Below are 21173 nucleotides of genomic sequence, written 5' to 3' on the forward strand. Positions count from 1 at the left end.
CCTAAATTCCTGGCTCCGCCACTGGTATATATATATATATATATATATAAATATATTAAAATATTGTTTTCTTCTGAAAAAAAAAATGTTTATACAATTAAATTTGTTTAATTGTGATTGATTTTGATGATCTCAGCTCTCATGAGAGTTGAGCATGATTAATTTTGACAGAAATTGATCAGTTGAATCACGATCAAATCATTTTTTTCAAAATCAATCCTTTCAACTTTTTGTCAATCTCTCGTTGCACTAGTTGTGTAGGTTAATTTAGGGCAAAGTTTTGGCTTAAATTTCTGATTTTTTGTAGGGAATTGTTTATAATTGTTATGTAGGTTTAAAACTAAACAGATGAAAAAGTAAGGGTTTTTTTTTTCAAAAAGTAAGGGTTTTTTTTTTCTTTAATAAAAAAAACTTCAAAATTTATTTATTTTTTATTTTTATGTTTTTTAACTCAAAGAAATATTAAAAAAAAATAAAAACTACATGGCTTTAGGAGTTATTAATTGCACAATTTTTTTGAGGGACACTAACAAAATGGTTGAATTGAATAAAGTTAATCAAGATTTTTTTTTTTTTATGAGAGAAAAAAGTCTTGTCAATATTGCATCCTTTGATAACTTTCCATTAATTGTGTGTTTGTGAAAATTCCATTTGGAATACATTGTTTTCTAAGAGAAATCATGTAGAACGCTCTAGAGATTTAAATAAACCCAAAAAACTTATTAAGAATCGGGAAGGCTGGCGCCAAGGGGACAACCTTGTCACCTTTATCCTCTCTTTCTTTCCCTTATGTCATGGGTCACGCTTTGGTGAATTAGAAGGGATGAAGTAGGTTGAAATGTTGAATAGGTCATTGGAATTGAAACTAGCCTCCAAGAAGAAGAAGAAGAAGAAAGACTTTTGGACCAAAATTTTATCAATCAAGTTTTGCTCCACCATGTTAGGAATGGATCCGGATCCTCTCCATTTCCCCTTGAAATGGAGAGGTCCAGTTCACGGTGGAGATTTGTTTAAAAATTATCAAGGGCCAAAAACGTGCCACATCATTTAAAATGTAAACACCACACTTAACCCCAGTTAAACATTTAAACTACTTTAACTCAGGTTAAACACTTAAACTAGAGGCACTCAATCGGACAAACCACTGAAAATGTTTCAGACTCTCTTTCAAACTCTCTCTCACCAAACCCATATGAAAATTTCAAACTCTCTTCTCCAAGGATTTTCTCTCTGCATCCCACATTCCTCAGTGTTGCCGGTGCCACCAACCATCGTGCCAAGCCACCGTTGTTGCGTGGGCTATGTCTTACACCAACCTAGCATCAGCGGAAAGTGCCGCCCTCGTGCAGGCATAGGCACTACCCAGCATCACCGGAATGCTCCGCTAGAACAGTCACTGCCCAGTAAGTTTCTCTCTCTAATTTTTTTTATTGATAACCTCTATTTGGTTGCTGAAAAAATGAAGGGAAAAAGAACTATGATACCGCTATTTTTGATTGATTTATTGGTGCTAAATATGGTTTTTTTTTTTTTTTTTTTGTTTTGTTGTTGATAGAACGGTTTCTTTGCGTTTGTGTGTGTTTTAATTTTTTTTTTTTTTTTTAGCTTTTGGTTTTGAGCTTGGTGGGGTGTTTCAGATTTGGGGGATTTATGGATTGTTTTGATCTAAATTTGTTCTAAAAGCAATGGGATTTATGTTTTGATCTCTGTGTTTGTGAAAGAACCATGTACTCCTCGAGAGGGAGCAATGCGTTTGGGCAGCAATCGTATGCGGCTCAATCGGCTGCGTATGGCGCTAGTGTAAGTTTCTTTTCTGTTTATCAAAGCAAAAATTTTTATCTTTAGTTGTGTTTTGAACAAGAGTTTTGTAGGTGTAATGTGGGAAATATGCAGGGATAGGAATAATTGCATATATAATGGAGTGGCGTTATTGGTTATCGAGCTGAATTTGTTGTTTTTTGAGATCATTGTTTGAGTGGTTGTGTATTATTGGAATTAGTAATACCCATTTAATTGTAGGCCTTATAGACCCTCTATATTGTTCAGATTTGGGGGATTTATGGATTGTTTTGATCTAAATTTGTTCTAAAAGCAATGGGATTTATGGGTTATATTTTTTATTCCATGCCCAAGTTTCTTGAGACTAGGATAAAAAACAGTTATGGATTGTTTTGATCTGAATTTGTTCTAAAAGCAATGGGATTTATGAGTTATATTTTTGATACTACGCCCAAGTTTCTTGAGACTAGGATAAAAAACACAAAAAGGAAAAGCATAAGCAAAGCTAATTTTTTTTTAGAATAAACGGCAGAAGCAAAGCTAGTTTAAGATAAAGGATGAGTGAAGAATTAATTATTGGAAAATACTCCATATGCAAATGCTTTGCATAAGTTAAGAAAAAAGACATGAAAATGACAACATAAAAGAAAGGCATGGTTCTAGGAGAAACACCAAGTGCAGAATTATCTGTGTGTGTTTTATGCTGTGGTTATTAGAATGCTTGGTTCCATTTTTTTGGTTTGTGGGTATTTTTTTTTATCACACTGTTATGTAAATGTATGTGCTTTTCCATGGATTTTGATTTTATTTTTAATTGTTCACTCTATTATGAAAGGTTTAGGAAATGTATTGTGAGTGTCTCTTTGTTTTCCCTGTCATGCCACTGATTGCAGAATTGGGTGTGTGTAAATTGTCCTTTGTAGGAATGGAATGGGCAAGTTGTTTAACATGAGGCAAGTCGAAGTGATCAAGCTAAGATTGAAAGTTGTGGACTTTGGATGGAATGTATAGTCAAGAAGCAAGAGGTGGAATGTGTAGTCAAGCAATAGGCACAACAATTGTAGAAATTTCATGTTATTATAATCATGTAATTAAAGTGTATATTTCAATGGAATTCTTGTTATGTCATTTTAATAAAATTTGTTCATTTTTTATTATATTCCTTTCTTGTCTACTCTATTGGATCAAATTTCATTCGACATCAAAATTGATCAATTTGAAGCAATTGCTCTATTTTTTATGATACTTTGACCTTGTAGTCATGTATGTGGTACAAATTCCATTGTTTATGGTTTCTATAAAACAACGCATAAATGGGAAAATTTGTCATGCACAAGTACATACATAGTTGCAATGCTTCAAGGGAAAATAACTTGTCACATTTATGAACAATGATTGACTAAAAACTACTCAAACATGTACATATAATAAACCAACATATATGAGTACCTTCATAAGCCAACTATGAAAACTATCCAAATGCTACTACAAATTATGCACACACTTGTCAAAGTTGTCCTACAAGCTAAGAATATATCAAATCTAAATCTTTACTAAAACTGAAAAATTAGCCTTGCTAGCTTCAAAATTTGTTGTCTTCAATCGGTCATGGAATACTTCAAAACCTTTTCTTGATAACAAGTGTGTAAAATTTGGTACATGAAGCTTTGCATATATCTTGCACTTGACTTCTTTTTTTTTTTTTTTTTTTTTTGCTAAACTTCAATGTCATTCATACGAAAAAGAAGATACTACAGCATAGGAGTCTACCACACAAGCAAAGAGGATAACCTCAGGTAGATTCTCCTTGTCAAATCACAAAGGTAATGCAGAATTCAAAGCTAGCTTTGCAGCATTATGTGCTGCAAAATTACAAGACCTACGGACCCAAACAAAAGAGTAACTAAGAAAAACTGATGCAGAGTTTAGGATATTAACAATATCATTGCTGATGGCCCAGTTAGGCACAAAAGGATTGTCAGACAGTAAATCCATACACATCTTGGAATCGCTCTCTATGATTACTTGTTTCCACCCTTCATTAGAGGCTAGGTTGACTGCCTTGCACTTGCTTCTACTTGGATGGGGGTGCAGCTATGGTGAGGTTTAGCCCAAACTTTGATCACCTCGCCGAGGGAGTTCCTTGCTACTACTGCTAGTGCAGTTCTTGATGGTCCAGTTGCAGCATCCACATTTAGCCTGACGAACCTAGTCAAGGGTGGCTTCCAAACCTGGGATGAAGATGCGCAATGAGCTTTGTTGGCTGCCTGGATTACAGTACGGAACTCTATGATTCTGCTTTGAATCCGCAAGCAGGCTTCACGAATGTTAACTTTCTCGCCTTGGAAAACAGCTCTGTTTCTTAAATTCCATATTCCATCTACCACGAAGGAGGGGGTACAAGGATGAGCTTGATTATGTCGAGCTTGATTATGTCACCACTGCTCTGTACCCTTCTCTTCAGACTTTTAATAGATGGCTGCTAGCTGCTTCAACTCATTTTCTATAAAAATAAAAATCAAATGCATTATGACAAAAATACATACCATCAAATGAAAGTTCTAAACATATAGCAAATACATTATAACAAACTATAAGTGATTCACATACTCAACCATGATAAATAGCTATGATACATAAAGCATATGATATAATGTAGGAGTAAATTCAAGCATGCCAAGATGCAAAACTGATGTGATAAAAAATTAAATGATAATTCTACAAAGCACTACTGATAACAAGTAATGTTAGGGACATAAATTTCAGCAAGGTACTTAAAAGTATTGTTAATGCACAAAGAAGTTCAAAGAAGCATGTTTTGCATTAAACCAATCATCAAGCATTATTGTTAACCAAGTGCTTAAATTTAGAATTAGTGCCAAGAACTGCAGCAACCATTCTTGAGGTAAAATTGATAAAGGTATGGGAAGGGTGGAATTTTTTTATAGAAGAATTTGATAATGGAATGAACATATCACAAAGCAGTTCTATACCATAGAAGAGTTACACCTCAAAAGAGCATTTGACCCCATATTGACTTCTTCCTATTAGAACCTAAAGGTGTTGACATTGACAAGTTAATTTGAAAGTCAAAGGTTTAATTCAGCTTATAAGCTAAAATGGTAAAAGTTAATGACCATATTTGTCATAATGATGAGGAGCAAGAGTTCGGAATTAGGCAAAGCAGAGAAAAAAAAAATCAAATACTAAAATAATTTTAGTAACAAATTCAGATTGAAACAACCCATAACAAAGCTGAAACACCACCTGCTGATTTCAATCTATAAACTCAAAACCAACCACTGAAAAAATATAGCACAAAAAAGGAAACCATTGCTTTTAGAACAAATTCAGATCAAAACAATCCATAACTGTTTTTTATCCTAGTCTCAAGAAACTTGGGCATGGAATAAAAAATATAACCCATAAATCCCACTGCTTTTAGAACAAATTTAGATCAAAACAATCCATAAATCCCCCAAATCTGAACAATATAGAGGGTCTATAAGGCCTACAATTAAATGGGTATTACTAGTTCCAATAATACACAACCACTCAAACAATGATCTCAAAAAACAACAAATTCAGCTCGATAACCAATACCGCCACACCATTATATATGCAATTATTCCTATCCCTGCATATTTCCCACATTACACCTACAAAACTCTTGTTCAAAACACAACTAAAGATAAAAATTTTTGCTTTGATAAACAGAAAAGAAACTTACACTAGCGCCATACACAGCCAATTGAGCCGCATACGGTTGCTGCCCAAACGCATTGCTCCCTCTCGAGGAGTACATGGTTCTTTCACAAACACAGAGATCAAAACATAAATCCCATTGCTTTTAGAACAAATTTAGATCAAAACAATCCATAAATCCCCCAAATCTGAAACACCCCACCAAGCTCAAAACCAAAAGCTAAAAAAAAAAAAAAACCATATTTAGCACCAATAAATCAATCAAAAATAGCGGTATCATAGTTCTTTTTCCCTTCATTTTTTCAGCAACCAAACAGAGGTTATCAATAAAAAAAATTAGAGAGAGAAACTTACTAGGCAGTGACTGTTCTAGCGGAGCAGTCCGGTGATGCTGGGTAGTGCCTATGCCTGCAAGTGGGCGGCACTTTCCGCTGATGCTAGGTTGGTGTAAGACATAGCCCATGCAACAACGGTGGCTTGGCACGATGGCTGGTGGCACCGGCGACACTGAGGAACGTGGGATGCAGAGAGAAAATCCTTGGAGAAGAGAGTTTGAAATTTTCATATGGGTTTGGTGAGAGAGAGTTTGAAAGAGAGTCTGAAACATTTTCAGTGGTTTGTCCGGTTGAGTGCCTCTAGTTTAAGTGTTTAACCTGAGTTAAAGTAGTTTAAATGTTTAACTAGGGTTAAGTGTGGTGTTTACATTTTAAATGATGTGGCACGTTTTTGGCCCTTGATAATTTTCAAACAAATCTCCACCGTGAACTGGACCCTCTCCATTTCAAGGGGAAATGGAGAGGATCTGGATCCGTTAGGAATTGTTGTAGCTGGTCTTGCATTGGGATGACCCCCTATTGCAATACGCATGCAAGATGTCAGTGCTTAGCTTTAGGTAAATTAAATGTGGCTAATTAAGAGCTCCCATCGCCCAAATAAATATAGGATAAAATTTAGATATAGTAAATTATGTACGATACATTAAGGGTCCGTTTGGATACAACTTATTTTTACTAAAACTGAAAACTGAAAATTGAAAATTGAAAATACTGTAGCAAATAATTTTTAAATGTGTGAATAGTACCGTAGGACCTATTTTAATATTTTTTAACCTGTGAACAATGCTAAACGGTGCATGAACAGTACTCAACAGTGCATGAACAATGCTTTTGTCCCCTAAAGCATAAATGCGTGCAGGAAAAAAAAAAAAAAAGAAGGCAAAATGCAAAAAGTGCATTTCATCCAGATCCAAACACTCATTAAGTATTCCAAACGAATTCAACCATTTAATTACCAGAGGAGTGATTGGTCTAGTGGTCATGGGCTTACTCCTAAGAGCTTGAGAGGTGGAGGTCTCAGGTTTGAATCTTGCAATGGGAAGCGCTTGAGAAATAACTTCATGCTCTCGGCTCATGCTCACTAGTGTCCTGGATAGGGCTAGTGCATAGTCATGACTCATCCAGGTCCTCTGCTTCTGTAAGCTTAGGCCCAACAAATAGAGTATCATTATGGTCACGACACTTAGGTGGGTCAGGAGACAAAACACCTTAGTCCTACCAATTTTTTATCATTTTCCTCTCTCTAACCAAACACTCAAAATCAATTTTCTCTCAACTTTTCTCTTCTCCATTTTTTCTTCTCCACGTTTCACCCCAACAAAAGAACCCTTAAAACTTCTGCATTTCTACCACCGCGCACCCTTAGCTTAGGAGTATAAGAGTTGAGATTTAAGTCTCTAAGAGGGAATTGTACACTTATATACACTTAAATTAAGCTAGACGGCCAAAGTAAAATTCTATTTAGAGCAAAAAAAAAAAAAAAACTGTGTTTCTGTACGCTCTCAATTTATATAATCTCACACACGCCAACATCAACTTCAAGTCTGTCTCTCACAAGACCCCGAAGTGGCCCAAAAGTCTTCAACTCCTTGATCTCGTAAAAAAGGGAAGCCCACTGACAAATATAAGAATAAGATCACAAGCCCACTTTTAAACTTCCTGTTATTTGGTTCTTTTTTCCTTTTCTTTTCTTTGTGTGACTTCAAGGCCCAGAAAATTCTCGCGTAAGTCATTCTCTAGGACTATGCTTTTATATTCTTCTCTTTTGTTTTTTTGTTTGCTTCACTTCACGCCTTGTTGGACTGGATCTCTTCAGGGTTTGTCACCTCGGATTGACAATCGGCCCATTTTGTATCTTTTAATTTCCTTGGGAATTGGGCATAAAACAAAGAAAATTTATAATCCATCACAATATAGCATAAAAGTAAGATTAAAGATTAATAAAAAAAAAAGTTAGATTAAGAATATATTTAAATACCGCTTATTATTAAAAATTAGAAAACTGAAAATATTGTAATAAAATAATTTTTAAATGTGTGAAAAATGTCGTAGGACCTGATTTTAAATTTTTTTTGCCTGAAAAAAGTATTTGTGAGTCTCGTAAATAGTACACGGGACCCACTGTTTTTTAACAAAACATAAAAATACACGGAAAACATGTGTTCCAAATGCACACTAAATATGTAAATATGAGAGTAATTTATTTTATATACATTAGATGAATGCTAGTATAGATTAGTGGAGAGGTCACACATAGATTACTTAACCATTTCTTTGTTTTAATGGAACTGTAGTGCATGGTAAATTTTAACAATACATAATTTGAGATAAAAATATGGAATAATTTATCGTGGATCGGTGCTGTTGTGCAAATCCAAATGGAGTCCAAAGATCATCATTTCCTTTATTGTGGGTGGTCATAGACTTATGGATGCTTGTGTTTTTTCACCACCTTGTGTTACTACCATTTGGATTCAGCGTTTTCCGCTGAATCCAAGCTGTGTTTTTCCTTTTTTTTTTTTTTTTTTTTTTTTTTTTCCTTTTAACACAGGCTCTTTCAAGGTTCCCTTTTGCCTAGACCGGTGGTGAACTAGAGCGGTAACAGCCTCGCTCTAGGAGGGGGAGGGTATGGTTTACCCTCCCGTAAGGGGATAGTAAAACAGTTAGCTCCATAGGAGTTGTATTCCTTAAGAAGAGCTCAAGAAAAGCCCTATTATTGATAAAGGAAAGGGCTAAGTGAGAGCTGTTTTAAGGTGTTAGCTCATTGGTATTCCTACTAGGACTCTATTAACTCATAGCTCAGAACTCATAGCTCATTTATGGACTGTTACCCCCCTAAAGTACCCCTCAGGGGGATTTAGAGCAATTAAGCTCCTTAGTTTACCTGGGGTTTTATTAAGGAGTTAAGCTCAAAACTCGAAAAAGCATAATTGCATAAGTGACCATTGAACTTTACAGCGCCCTCATTCCCCTGCTAGCGCAGGAACGGTGCCGAGGATAGCTCATCGATCTTCCTTGGTGGTATCGGGTAACGCTGTAAGACAAGAAGGCAATGGTTGCTCGACTAAGCGGAAAGATTCACGAAGGCCCCATCGATGGGAGGGGACAGGATGAACCTGTCTGTTTCTTTACTGCTGACATCGAGCGTGTTTTGGCGCTTAGGACGGGGAGTGGTGACCTTTTTTTTTTTTTTTTCTTTTTTCCTCACTTCATGTGTTCTAGGGACAATAAGCACTGTAGCAGCACTGTTTATTACTGTTCACGCATTAAAAAATATTAAAAATGGGTCCCACGATACTATTCACACATTCAAAAATTATTTTGCTACAGTACTTTCAGTTTTCAGTTTCAGTAACAATAAGTTCAATCCAAACAGTTGTGAATTGTTGTTCATTTCAGTAACAATAAGTTCATTTCAGTTTTCAGTATATGAATTGTTGTTTTGTTGGAAGGGAATAACTGCAACAGCCAAATTTTAGTCCTAAAATTTTGGGTTAAAAAATAAACTTTGGGAAAAGAAAAGTAATATAAAAGTCCTTAAAAAATAAAAGAAGAGTCCTGAATTTGGGATTTTTTTTTTGTTTTATTTATTTTATTATGTTCGTGTGTATTTGTGTGAAAGAGAATAGAGAAAAGAAAAGTAACACAAAAGTCCATTTGGTTAGACATTTTATGAATTTAAAAGTGTATTTTTAAAATCCAAAACTTTATTTCACAACCGCAATTCTGTGTAGCTTTTTCTTTTTTTTCACAAATACAACTTTTAAACTTTAAATATTGTTTTGCATCAACTCCAACTTAAACGAAGGCACCCTAATTGCTAATTTGTTGCGTAAGATTAAATAATCTTTGACCGAGCCGAGTTGGCCTCCGTAACTCAACTTCAAAAGTTGAACTTGTAATAAGCATGATGATATGAATTGACTTATGAACCAATCAATACTAATAATAAAATAACCTTAAAAAAAATCGTACTCAGACAAAAAAATTAAAATGAAATTCGAACTGATCTTAGAACATCTCCAGCAGAATCATCAAATTTTTGTACTGTTTGGAAAATGAACAGTGACTTTTACCTTTATTTACCTACTTTTTCAAATACATTTTCCAACAGACTCTTTATCTCATTCTTTATCTCATTTAAATATTATTTATTCATTCATTATTTATTCTTTTTTTAACAACTACACATCTTTCAACATTTTTTGATTCAACACCTAATTATTATAATAGAGAAAAATGATTTGAAGAATGAATAGTAGAGATTTGGAGCATATACTCTCTATATTTTGGCTATGTATACTCTGTTGGAGATGCTCTTATTGGGTCACACCCATCTTCCTTTACATCTTTTTAGATATTGGGACGCAACGCACCAATATAAAAGTTCTAATCAGTCCCTAGGTAGGTTAGGACATTCAAAAAACTAAAAAAACCTTGCTTCGATGAAGAACATTTCAATAGTTTAATCCAGCCTACAGATCAAAAAGTTATTTAATTAGCCCCTTTATTACGTATCCTCATTCTACATGTAATATATCCAAATAACAAAATCTTTATTGCCTTAGACTATCAATGTACTAAATTTGTAGAGATTTGTGATATCTGGTACAAGCAATCCAGTATTCGTAGGCTTAACTCATGCCCGATCACATAATATCAAAAGTTCTATTCATGCCATTCAATTATCTGTTTGTTTAAAACAAAATAGAGTCATTATCAAGTTATATTGGAAGTAAATTTCAATTAGCTTAACTGATAAAGTTTCTGATAGTTCAATAAGAGTTTTGGGGTTTAATCACCACCTATACTAAAAATCGATTGATGTATTGATCTGATGATAAAGCTATTATTAGGAACGAACATCATAGGTTTGAAACTCTTTCTCTCTCAAAAAAAAAAAAAAAAATATATATATATATATATATATATATATTAGAAAGAGAATAATGTAAAACAGAGAAAAAAAAAAGTAGAATTAATTTAAAGCTTTAATTTTATTCCACCATATTAATAAGAGAGCCTTGCCAAAGTTGCACTCAATAACAACATCAAATGGCAGCATCTATTCTATTTATTTCCCTTTTCACTAGAATGAAGGCCAGAAAAATAACCCTGGGGGTTACTTTCAAAAGTGTCCCTTGAAATGTGTGACCCTCCTCCACTACCTGGAGCAACCATCATGCCACCGCTACTGCCGCCCTTTGAAGAGCTACCCCCAGCACTTTTGCCACCTCCACCCCCACCTTTGCCACCACCACCTCCTCCTTTGCCACCTCCACCGCCACCACCTTTGCCACCCATTCTGAATATGTGTAGCTGCTTAGTAATTAGAACTATTAGCTGCTATAGATGTCTAAGAAAATTGTTGCTTATAAAATGATGATATGGCTAAGTATTTATAGAGAGAGATGGTCAAATTATTTTTATGATCACTTCTATACAATTAATAATGAATTCTCAGAAGATTGGCAATGCATAGATGCTTGCATGGATTAGTGGAGAGGTCACGCATAGATTAATTCACCATTTCTCAAAATTGGAGCTGTAAATTACTTGGCCAAATACTGCGAATTGAATCAATAATATCTGTTTCATGATAATTGTTTTTTTCCCCACCCAATTAATACATCAATGTGTTTATTTTTGGTATAAGTGCAATTCAATAATAAGAAATTTATAAATTGTGCTAATTAGAACTAAAGTATCTGTATAGTTGTTATTGTATTGATTGGAATTTTTTTGTTTGGGTTGGGGGGGGGGGGGGGTGGTTAAGTTGCCACTCAACTCGAAAATTTTCGGGTGATGAGAATCTAAACCCACTACCATTCAATTCAATTTAAACAAATTTGAACAAAGTTTTCTGATTTACAGTCAGATGTGGCGGCCTCAATGGGTTGGGTTGGAGTTTAGCCACTAAATACAAAAGTGAAAGAAGAGGGTATTGGTGGTCAATGATGCTAGATCTATGGTAGTTGGCACCAAATATGTGGTCATTGGTTATAGATATGTGGTCGCTAGTAGTAAGGCAGGCGAAATAGGCATGATATTGATACATGAGTATGTCAATTTCGACAGGTAACAAGGTCCCAACCTCATCAATAGACTGATAATAATCGAGTTTAAAGGTCTTAAACCTATTGTTATCTGTCGATCTCATCAAAACCATCCATAAACAGCCGTAGCATTGGGTTAATTGTTTATATAATGGGTTTTCATCAACAAAATATGTTTAATTTTTTTTCTTAACATGCTCTGTTAACTTCTTTCTGATGCTTCCTCGAGTTAGAAGTCAGAATATATCTAATGATCACGTTACTATACCAAAGTGCAATTTTGAATGGACCGGCTCTAAGCTTTCTAGAGAGAGAGCTAGAGTCATCGAAATTAAATATGAACACACATAAATTATGTTAGAATGGATGAGCGTGTATTACCAAACAACTGACTTTTTGGTAAGTTAAAGTTGGCCGCTGGCTATATTATAGTAATGTTAATTTTGAAGAGTCAAAATCACATTCGTGGTACCCGTAAATTTCCCAGAACCAGCAAGTTCGAAAAGTCTTAGCCTTTATGATTACGAAGTATACGTGTACAAATTATTTACAATTATTGAAGTTAGCTAGGCCGGGCCAGAAGAATCTAAACCCCACAGCTCGCACATATTCCGTTTTTCCCATGTTTGGAAACAACATCCGCCCCTTAATCTATATATTTATTAATAGCCAAAAGTTTAAAGAAAATTCAATTAAATTTCAATTGGATTTTATTTTGCAGCACATATTATATCTAATTTTAAATTTGTGTTTCAAGTGAATTTGAAAGCTCTAAAATGTGTTAAAACACAAGAGTTTGTTTAAACCCTTAATTAAAAATTACGGCTAGATTGTTTTTACTCTAACTTATCTAAGTGCGGAAATGAGAGTAAATGAAGCGCAATCAACCGATACTACTCTAGTGCATAAATATGAATAACAAACAATAAAAGTAAAGCACAAGAGAAAGGGAAGAGATATAAACACAAGATAACACGTCGATGTGTTATCGAAGAGGAAATCGAAGACCACGGCGAAAAACTTCTTCGCTGCCCTCCAAGCGGTAAGTTGATCCACTAGACAATAAGTTGGGATACACAAATAGCAAGAGACTCTCTAAGCCTAATCTACTCAATGTACCTAAGCCTTCCAAACTCCTACTCTAACAAAGCTTCTCGGAACTATGTCTTGTCTAACTTTTCGGATCTCGCAATACGCTCGATTCGCCATGCCTCACCAGCTTCTTTTAGCAAATCCCCAAAACTTCCCAATCTCCAAAACACTCTCTACACTCTGAAAATGTGTGGGTTGTGTTTGGGTACAAATCTTCTCTTAAGGTATAACAGTGTTAGAGGAAAGGAGACAAGGTTACAATGATTTCTCACTAAGGATGAATAGCTCTTTCTCTAAAAGATGGGTGTGTGTATTATAGAAAACCTATCTAGGGTTTTTCTCTCTGAATGACCTCCCTTACATTTGTGAGTAATAAGGGTAGATATAGTGTGGGTGAAGGGTAAGAAAGTCATACTTAAAAATCCTTTAGGCAGAATGTTTTGCGACTATGCAGAATGTTTCGTGACTATCTTGCGGGAAAACCTTACCCGTAAGACACTTGCGAAATCCTCTAGACTGGCATGACTCTTCAGCTTCCAGCATGTGCTCCTCACATGGCTCTTTCGTGGGTTAGCTTCTAGCGAGACACTCGCGAAATCCATTTATTCTTCAATTCATGCTCGATTCTTCACCAATTTAATACTAAACCCAATATAATAAAATCCTACAAAATACAAGGAAATAAATTAAAGCAATTACAACACTTTTTGTTATAGAATAAAGTTAACATAAAACATAGTTGTAAATCACAACTTTACAGAATTATTTAGTGTAAAAATTGAATAGTTCAAATCTAATTAGATTCTAAATTGAATTTCAATTAGACTCCAATTTTGCGCCACATATCTATCAAATTTTTTAATTGTTAGCAAGTGAATTAGTGGGTGCAAAAACCGAAGAGTCTAAATTCAATTAAATTCTAAATCATATATATATATATATATGTATGTATGTGTATAAAATGAGAAATCCTTACATATTTTAGAAAGGATAAAACTTAAATATAGTACCTTAGGTACTGTTCCTTAAGTTCCCTTTTTAAAATTCAGTCATGTGGTTATTTGATTAAAAAATATACTTCCATCTCATAAGAAAAAATTCACATGACAGAATCTTAAAAAATGGAACCTAAGGAATAGCACCTAAGTACTATATCTAAGTCATGCTCTTTTAGAAATGCATCTGTTAGGATATATGTGATTCACCTGTTAGGAATATATGTCACTATTTTAATGTAATTAGCTAATCCTTTGACAAAACACTCTTGTAATTGGGTAGATCTAGGATGTGTTTAATACTTCAAGAAACTTTGTTTCAAGATCAAGTGTTGAAACCATATAAGTCTGTCCAAGATTCAAGCTGCAAAGTTCCTGTCATTAAAGCTCAACAGCTAGCCATCTATTGAGCTTAAAGAGCTGTTTAGCCCCGTGGCTTGACAGTAGCTCAACAAATAGGGTATTTTTCGAGATTTATGAAAAACAAATTTTTAGTTCTATTTTGACTATAATCCGTGATTATGTGTTTGGACTTTCTTTTCTCACAACCCTAGACATATAAAAAGATTATTTTAGAGGTTGTCAAAGTGTTCACAAGTTGCATAAGTGTTGAGCAAAATTTGTTCAAGCAAATTGTGATTGGAGACACAGTTTTGCCCTATTTCATCATTCTTGTGAAAAAGTTGCTATGTTTGTGCACCGTAGGGTTTTGTGACTAAGCATCTTCTTGATCTTCATCGTGGATGAACTGAAGAATTTTGTAGCCAACAACCTTCTTTAGTTGGTGTTTGAAGTCGTATACTGGGATTCGCGCACTTGGTTAGTCACTTACTAAAAGCCGTGCATCTAAAAGAGAAATTGTCACTATAGAATAAGTCCAATTGGGTATTGGGGTAAGGGTTCAACAGTAGGTTGGTATAAGGTACTTAGATTCCTTTACTTGTAACCGCTTGTTGTGATAATAGTAGAATTTTGGGAGTGGTGACCTTAAAATCACCTGGTGGGGTTTTTACCGTTAGGTTTTCCCCATTCGTAAACAAATCACCGTGTTTTTTATTTTCCATTGCATTCTTAGTTTAATTGGTGATTTGTTTGTGCTACCACGCATTTACATATTAATTTAATTAATAATAAAACTTGGTTAATTAATTAATTAATCTATCACAAGGGGTCAATTCGTTTTTAGCTTATCAGTATCGTTTAAACAAGATGTAAGTGAATATCATGTGTAATTTGAACCTTTTCTCAAAAAGGGGTATAATTTGAACCATGTAATTGTTATTATTTTTAATTTTACTTGTGCATAACCACACAGTTACACATTAATTCTTGTAAAATTACAATCCTAATTTTTTTTTTCATCTGACTCGATCATTTCAAAAAGAAGAAATATAAAAATTCACATGAAAAAATATATATATTAACTCTCATTTCAACCACCATATATTCCATCTTTCGCTATATGACATTTTTACAAGTGCAAAATTGGTGATCTAGATTAGTACTCAATTACCACCAACTCGATAATGAAATTCTTCCTAACCAAGAGACGTATAACACAAATCAATAACTTGTCCCCATACCAAAAATTTGAGAGCAAATATATCAATTACAAGAAGAATTAGAGATTTTCCTACCCATAATTAATAAAAATTAACCTACACTTATAAAAACATAAATCTTATCTTGACCAGATTGGCTCTTCTTTTATAGTCTCTAACATGGGCTTCCTTGATCTGCACACAGATAACCTGTATTGAAACTCTGGTGCTGAAAACCCCTCAATACCCTCCAAATTCAATCTTGGCCCTCCAGCCTCACCTTCATCAGCTTCCACCGCCACATGTTGCGTGTCGCCGCCGCCGTCGCCGGACTCGGGCAAAACCTGGATTTTACTAATCCCACCGGAGGAAGATATCCGCTTAGCCGCGGAGTTGGCCACGAGGAAAATCATTGCCATATCAGCTGCAACAGCCATAGAATTCACTCTCTTCATAGGAAACATGATGTACACATTGCCAAACTCTATTTCCTCGTCGGCGCTCAGGGCGGAGAACCTCCGGCCAATGTGAAGGGATTGAGAGTTTACTAAGAAGAAGTTTGGGCACTCGAACATGAGCTCAGCTGCTTTGATGGGCTCCCGGAATTGCCTCACTTCACCACCAGGAAATACCACTCTTGCTGCCTTGTTGCTCTTGATCAAAGGTGTGGCAAGGGTGCATGAAACATAGTTCCCCATTTGTAAACCAAAAAAAAAAGCTAAAGTGTTTAGAGAGGTTTGCTTAGAAAATTGGTTTTGGTTTGTTGGGAATGGTTATACAATATATATAGGAAGAATGAGTGAGTCAATGGCAGCCGGAATATTTGATATAGAAAAATGAAAGAGTGTAAAAATAAAAAATGTGCGTGAGAGAGAAAAGGTTAAAGTAGTATACGTGTGGTGGGCTAGTGACAGTGTGGTGGGTTTTTGGCTTTTGTTTGTGTTTGATTTTTTAAGGGCTGTGATTGTTTGTGATTTGTGAATACGCGTTTGGGGCTTGAAGGACGGAGAAAAGTCGGCGAAATTTCATGTGTTATCAGCGTCTAGTTGTCAAGCGAAATTTCGCTGTGGAATTGCGTGTGGGGCCTTTGGTTCTGAAGCCTCTTAGCTGGGTGAGGTGAGTGGGTTACTACTAGAAAGGAAAAGGGGTTGAACTTTGAATAATCTTCTTTGTCGTTTGTTTACCGGTTGTTAAAATTGGAAAGAAAGTGAAAAACATTAAATGATGTAAAGAGAGAAAGATGAAGCAAAGTATACGTGTGGTTCGGTTGGATGGTCTATGTTGATAATGAAATGTCCTTAACCGTTACATTTTTGCTATCTAGAATTGTGTGTTACGACTTACAAGTAAGTCAATACAAGTTATATGTTAGGCTTGCGGATAATCCTGAAATTATAGTGGACTAAAATTTAATTAGTATTACAAAACCATGGTAGCGCATGGTATTCTCTTACTGCTCTATAAAACGAGAAAGTATTTGGTATCATAGAATACTATATCAGCGGTAGCAAAATCAAATAAGTGTGAGATATATTAGCAAAAAATAACTACTTCACTAACAAATGAAAAACACGTGTTAGTAGGTAATTATTTCTACACACATGTCTCTTATTTATTTGATTTTGATACGGATGATATGGTATCATTTGATACAAAATACTTTTTCCTATAAAATCATGCTATATAAGATAATATATTATCCTGTGAGTGATGTTAAGAATATTACATATTTTATTACATAAAATTTACAAATTGACATGACAGCAATTAAAAAAAAAAAGAATCAAACATTATAATATTATATTATGTTGTTAAAGTTATACTAATTAGTATATAACCATGTATATATGCATAGGTATAATTAAAAACAGTTACAATTACGTATATATATACGAGTTTAAATTATATAAGGTGTAAGAGTTACAACTTATACCTTTTTTTAAGCTATATGTTTCTAAAATATGTAATGGTTTCTTTCATATATATATATATATATATAATTTAAAATCTAATTAGATTTGAGTTCTTTGATCTTTGCACCCAATAATTTATTTGTCATAAAAGTTAAAAAATCAAATCAGACATATACAAAATTAGAATCCAATTGAAATCCTATTTAGAATATAATTGAATTTGGACTCCTTCTCTCAGTTTTGGGCCTTTTGGCTATAAATATATATTACATTCACTGTTAAGTTAGTTCGTAAAATTTTTACAGTAAAATTGAAAGTAGTGTAGCATTTGCCTTTGTTTTCATGCAGTATTTTTCTTTGCTTTTGTTGCTTTCTATACATGTGGGGGGTGTGACGTGCTGTCCTCTTCATCAACTCAGACAAGAAAACCAGCTTATCATGTGGCTGTCTTGGACACTTTACATGTTGAAGGAAAAGGACTTTGGTGGAAAAAATGAGGAAAGGAAAGAGAGGGTGGGGTATGCCCTTTCTACGTTTTGTTCGGTAGAAAGAAGAAAGTAAGTGTGAAAATTAAATAAGATGGAAGAAAAGTAGAAAACTTAGAAAAGAGTGAAGGATGTGGCAACTTCCATTGAGGCGATATTTAATTCTCCTTAATTGAGAGGAAATGGGAGTGGATTTGAACGATGTTTAAACAGAAGAATTTAAGTGTGAAAATGAAATTAAAGGAAAGAAAAGAGTGAAGGAAGTGCCAACTTCCATTAATGCAACAAGTTAGTTCTCCTCAATTGCGAGGATCTGGGAGTAATTTTGAAGGATGTGTAGTGTAAACAGAAGACGATAAGAGAGAAAATGAGAGGGAAGAGAAGAGAGTGAATGACGTGGAAACTTCAACTAATACCATATTTTAATTCACCTTAATTGGTAGGAAATGGGATATGAGAGTGATTTTGAAGGGTGTGATGTGATAAATAAAGGATTTCACTCTCTCTACTAGGTAAAGGAAAATGAGATTTATTTTTCATTTATTCACTTGTCATTTTATGTACTGAGGACATATAAGGAAAATTAGCAACTCTTATTTTCCTTCTTTTATATTTATATATATATATGTGTGTGTGAGAGAGAGAATGATATTCTAGTATGCTACATCAATGGAGTATTTAAGAGAGAGAAATATAGTATTGATTAAGATTTGTAACCACTAAGGGTCATCAAATAGCCCATGACCCATGGGCTGGCCCAATAACCCGCTAGCCCACCAGGCTAATGGGCAGCCCAGCCCGGTAATATTGAAGCCCGTGGGCAGCCCAGTAGCCCAATGGGACAGGCTATGGGTTGGTTTCTTTACCCATGGGCGCCCGGTGGGCCGGCCCATTAGCCCAGCCCAGTAGCCCGACCCGTTAGCCTGACTCATTGCCCAAAATTTATAACAAAATAATTTGGGAGTTGGGTGGGTGAGGGATTGAACTTTAGACATTATAAAAACTTTAAAACCACACACCTAACCACTAAATACTTGGAATGATTGTGATACAATATGCATAATAAATATATATTTTGGTATTAGTCTAGTACTTTGATTTTTAAAACAAAGTTACTAAGATGACTGATGCCTTACCTCTGTGCATCTGGAGAGAAAGTCATTATTTCCTTTGATAAATTCCAATTCTTTCCTTACAAGTTACAATTATAGAAGAAATTCCTTAAAAAAATAAAAGCTTATCGTTGGTTGGAAGAAATTCTTTCCTTAATGAGTTGATATTTGATTCTTCATATATTTCCTTTAAGAATTGATATTTTATTCTTCAAATATTTCCTTTAAGAGTTGATATTTAATTCAATGTACTTATTTATTCTTATCAATAAAAGTTAATTAATCTTATTTTAGTACCTTTTTAAGAGGTATGTCTTAGTATTTTTTTTAATAGAATCTTTTTAGTAGATTTAATTGTTCAATTTGATAGTTTGTAATAATATATAATTATAATTTTTTTGGTTAAATTTTTATAACCCCATTGAAGACCTGTTAAAAATGCCCATGGATAGCCCATTAAACCCACCTCACTAGCCCAGCCGGCTAAAGCCCAAATGGGCATTGCCCATGGGTAGGGCCATGGGCTAGGGTTTTTCCATCCAACCCGGCCCGACCCAGCCTATTGACTAGTCAACAGCCCATTAAGCCCAGCCCATTAGACCCATGGGCCAAGTAAAAACGGGTCAGGCTGGCCCGGCCCGGCCCATTGACGAGGCCTAGTAACCACATTGGAGGAGAAAATTCTAATTGGCTTGAAGTTGAAGAGCCCACGAACCATCGACTAAATCTCGTCAAGAGTCAGCCTTGACCAAACATGATTGTGGGATGATCAAAGCTAACTAGCACAAGGTCTCCCTTGGTGTATTTGGAGTAAAGAATTCGTCGATCAGTCCATTTAATATAAAGAAGTGTTTCAAAAAAGAAGTAATTGGTAGGCAATCTTTACTTAGAATACAACTTTCTCACTTTTTGTAGAGTCTGAGATATGTAATTGGTAGTTAATCTTTCGTCTCATTTTTTTTTTTTTTTAAGGAATGATTCAAATACTTGAAACCATGATTTTGATACTTTTAGTGAAAGACACTACTTGCCTTCTCTCGGATTCGATATTAATTTAATTTTTGGAAGGCTTATGAATTATGACCAATCCCACTGGTTAATTTTTTCTCAACTAATAAAGATGATTTCTTATTTTCCTCAGGTACTTATTACATCAATAAAGATTGCTCTTTTCCCACCCTTTTTTGGTAGTAACCTTCGATTTGATCCAATTTTTTTATTAAATCCCCCACCTACACAAAATTTAAACTAGGAATGATAAGATAATGTAAATTTTCTATTTTCAATTTTTAATTTTCAAGTAATGCAATTCGGAATATTAATTTTTGTCGGTGGGTTTCACACTTGCGATTATCACAAGTTGGACGGCGGACAGGCATGTGTAATCTGTGTACACCAATAAAAAAACACTATGCACGGAAACAAGGGAGAGGTTCAGTATGCACTGTGCTCTTACATGAGGTGCTTCAGTCTGAATTCCTAACTTTTTCTAATCATCATCTGGTGTCCTACTTCTTATCTAGCAACAAAAGTTCGAGCCCACCAATTAGGTACTCTTTTTTGTTTTTTTTTTGTTTTTTTTTGTAGTGAAAATTCAACTGAAATTCATGACTTTTTAAGGTTTAACAACATTTTCAATCTAATAATAAGTGTAATTAATCAATGAAAAGCCATCAATTATCTATAAAGCAAAAAGAGGTGGGGAATTAATGTATTAATGTTTATCAGATAGGCAGGTCCTACCCCAATTTATGCTTTGCTTTGGTGGTCAGGTGGTGGATTGGATATGACAGCTATAAGATTTCTTTTTTCATGGTACATTAAAATTATTGAATGGTGGGGGAGTGGTGATACTTGATTAAAATAGTGAGGAAAAAATAAAAATAAATTTTTTTTTTTTTTTTTTAACCTAGCATTTGTGATCAGATTGAGTTTGTCTTTAAACTAATTTTGAGGAATTTGGAGGAAAATTTCTTCAATCCATTATGTGACAATTCAAATAACCATTTACATGTACTTTTAATTATACTATATGTTAAATTACCGATTATCCTAAAAGTTTAAACTGTTAGGAAATGATGAATTTAATCACTTAACCATAAGTCTAACACTATATAATCTTAATTAAACTTCAATTCCATTTAAAAAGTTATTATTTTA

General features: G+C 34.4%; 2 protein-coding genes and 1 long non-coding RNA gene across 4 annotated transcripts; 1 reads left to right on the top strand and 2 right to left on the bottom strand.

The window, feature by feature from the left end:
* Positions 1 to 1001: 1001 nt before the first annotated feature.
* Positions 1002 to 2938, top strand: LOC115974254. Its single transcript, XM_031094519.1, has 3 exons — positions 1002 to 1403; positions 1722 to 1800; positions 2703 to 2938. The coding sequence occupies exons 1-3, from the start codon at positions 1151 to 1153 to the stop codon at positions 2788 to 2790; spliced, it is 420 nt and encodes a 139-aa protein (XP_030950379.1). The 5' UTR covers positions 1002 to 1150; the 3' UTR covers positions 2791 to 2938.
* A 533-nt stretch (positions 2939 to 3471) lies between these two features.
* Positions 3472 to 6188, bottom strand: LOC115974271. Of its 2 annotated transcripts, none has more exons than XR_004087884.1 (3): positions 5839 to 6188; positions 5510 to 5704; positions 3472 to 4282 (listed from the first exon to the last, which is right to left on the bottom strand). It is a non-coding gene; the product is annotated as an uncharacterized LOC115974271 (long non-coding RNA). The 2 variants fall into 2 exon arrangements; XR_004087883.1 differs by having other exon boundaries at positions 5510 to 5588; positions 5839 to 6187.
* Positions 6189 to 15378: 9190 nt separating this feature from the next.
* Positions 15379 to 16379, bottom strand: LOC115993646. Its single transcript, XM_031117927.1, has one exon. The coding sequence runs from the start codon at positions 16199 to 16201 to the stop codon at positions 15644 to 15646; it is 558 nt and encodes a 185-aa protein (XP_030973787.1). The 5' UTR covers positions 16202 to 16379; the 3' UTR covers positions 15379 to 15643.
* Positions 16380 to 21173: the final 4794 nt, after the last annotated feature.

This window comes from Quercus lobata, chromosome 1 (genome assembly GCF_001633185.2).
Source record: "Quercus lobata isolate SW786 chromosome 1, ValleyOak3.0 Primary Assembly, whole genome shotgun sequence".
Lineage (NCBI taxonomy): Eukaryota > Viridiplantae > Streptophyta > Magnoliopsida > Fagales > Fagaceae > Quercus > Quercus lobata.